Raw genomic sequence first — 2,502 nt, 5'->3', positions numbered from 1 at the left:
GGTCTTGCCCCCCAAGCCCAGAGGGTATACAGTAGCAACCAAGAGATGGTCAAGGAGCTAGGGGGTGGCCTAGGTGCTAGCAGATGGTACAGGAACTAAGGGGCGGTCTAGGAGATAGGGTTGGTGGTCTAGGTGTTCAGGGGCAGTCTAGGAGCTACAGTAGGATGAGACAGTCTAGGAGCTTGGAGACAGTGGGGGGCAGTCCAGGGACTAGCTAGGAGGCAGGAGACAGTCTACAATGTTTCCCAACCCAGTCCTCAAGTACCCCATGTCCTGCAAGTTTTCACTCCAACTCTACTGTGGAATCCTGTGATTCTGTTACAGGCCACACATTCTCAAGACCCTGATTTTGAATCTGGTTTGTTAGAGTAGAGTTTGAGTTAAAACTTGCAGGACATGGGGTACTTGACTTGGGGAACACTGCTCTAGGGGGCATAAGAGCTTGGAAACAGTCTAGCAGGTAGGGGGCATCCTAGTTCTCAGAATCAATATTTTGGACCAAAAATCAATCAAATTCCGAGAACATTCATTCTACAATTGGTTCCAGATCGCATCTTGGGGGTAACTTCCCACCTGTCTCGAATTTGGCACAACCTTTTGTCCAATTTTACGTCTCAGTCCTAGTGGGGATCCAACACGGCAGACTGGAACCCCCTGGTCCCCTCAGTGGATCCTTGGCGCAGAACGGTCGTTGGTCGCCGTCTTCTTAAGCTTGATGCCGCGTCGAATGGCGACCAGGACGTCCTCGGTCTCGCTGCCTTCCGTCTCCTCCAGGACCTCGGCGAGTGGCCGGCGTTCCCGCTCCCTCACCCCGCCCCCGCCGGACCCGGCCTGCGGCGGAGGCGGCGTGGGGGGTTCCGGGTCTCGGTCCTGGTCCCGGTGCCGGTCCCGGTCACGGTCCCGGTCACGGTCACGGTCCTGGTCCCGGTCCAACCCCTGCTGTGGGCTGCCCTCCGTCCCGCCCCGGCCGGGAAACCCCGCCATGGCGCTGCCACCCGGGAGCTCAGGCACAGTGGGGGTCTTGACGGGGATCATGGGGGGCTTGATGGGGATGGGGCCCAGGCCAAGCCCCCCTGGCGGCCGGCGCAGACTGGGCTTGGAGGAGGGGGTGCGGCGGATGGTGGCAACCCCTGGGGTGGGGACGGTGGAGGATGGGGAGGCGGCGGTACAGCTGGAGCGCTTGGGGGGCAAGACGCGACGGGAGGCCTGGCCCGGCTCGGTGGTCCTAGGGAGGGAGCAAGACCGGTCCACCACCCCCTCCTGGTCCCCACCCACCGAGAAGTAGTCACAGTCGGACACTGCAGAGACACACAGTCATTCTTTACACTAGGGGGGAGTGCCAGTCAATCATCATCTGATCCAAAAAAACGAAGAACCCACTGAGTTATCTGCATTACTGCAGTGTGTTTGCATGTGAGAGTGTGTGAGTCTAGGAGGTAGGATTGAGTCTGCGCGCTAGGAGGTAGGAGCCAGTCTAGGAGGTAGGAAACAGTCTAGGAGCTAGGAGACAGTCTAGGATCCAAGGACCCACTAAGTCATCCACCTTACTGCAGTGTGTGTGTGTGTGTGTGTGTCTGTTACCGTGGGAGGGTGTGGGCGTCTGGCTGCTGTAGCCACTGGAGCTCTGCACTGAGTCTCTGCTGGAGAAGTTGAGCTGAAGGTCCAGGTGGAAACTTCTGGACAAAGCCTGGACCAGCTCCTCGTGGACCTCTCTCTCCTCCTGGACGCACACATTTACAAATACAACCACAATGTTGATCACGTTACTGGCATCCTGTTTATGGATTAGCTTATGGACAGTCCAGCACCTAGGAGACGGACTAGGAGCCAGTCCATAAGCTGGGAGACAGTCCAGGACCTAGGAGACGGACTAGGAGCCAGTCTAGGAGCTAGGACACAGTCTAGGAACCAGTCTAGGAGCTAGGGGACAGTCCAGGACCTAGGAGACGGAATAAGGGCCAGTCTAGGAGCTAGGACACAGTCTAGGAACCAGTCTAGGAGCTAGGAGCTAGGCCCTAGGGGACAGTCCAGAACCTAAGCCTTTCAGGAGACAGTCTCTGGTTTTCATTTAATCTTTCCTCCATTTTGAAGGATTTCTTTTGACAGTTTGAGTGCAGTGGTTTTCAACTGGTCGGTCTGGACCGAACACTTGGTCACCGGTCGACTGCCTCCAGGTCGGTTTTTGTTGAGTTTGTTGTGTTTCTGTATGTGAACTCAACAGCAATTTTCCCAAAACAGTCTTTCCTACCTTGGACCTGGTCGCCGTGCCGCTAACTTTAGTTTTGTGTGGCTCCTCCCCCGGTGATGTGGCGTCACCGCCCTGATGCATGCTGGGATCGGAGCTTTCCCTTCTGTCCTTGGGTCTCCTCAGCGTGTTGATAGAGGGCTGGTCGTAGGGTCCTGGTTTTGCCCAGTCCTGCAGGACCTCACGGGGGTACAAGGGACACCTTCAGTAAACTAACTCTTATCTACATATTTGCATCAAAAGAAAATAAAATAAAA

General features: G+C 56.0%; 1 protein-coding gene across 1 annotated transcript in view; it reads right to left on the bottom strand.

Annotated features, from left to right (window-relative positions):
- Positions 1-663: 663 nt before the first annotated feature.
- The window catches only part of LOC307234510 (protein MTSS 1-like), a gene marked incomplete at both ends in the record, with an annotated part of 42,392 nt that continues 40,553 nt past the window's right edge, over positions 664-2,502 (bottom strand). The window contains 3 exons of the mRNA XM_080006253.1: positions 664-1,298; positions 1,582-1,720; positions 2,249-2,416. Of these exons, the coding sequence (XP_079862379.1) occupies positions 664-1,298; positions 1,582-1,720; positions 2,249-2,416 (942 nt within the window). The remainder of the gene's footprint in view (positions 1,299-1,581; positions 1,721-2,248; positions 2,417-2,502) is intronic.

Source organism: Zeus faber (assembly GCF_960531495.2).
Source record: "Zeus faber genome assembly, chromosome: 1".
Classification (NCBI taxonomy): Eukaryota; Metazoa; Chordata; class Actinopteri; order Zeiformes; family Zeidae; genus Zeus; species Zeus faber.
Note: the sequence above shows the minus strand (reverse complement) of the source record. Positions and strands in the feature narration are given on the sequence as shown.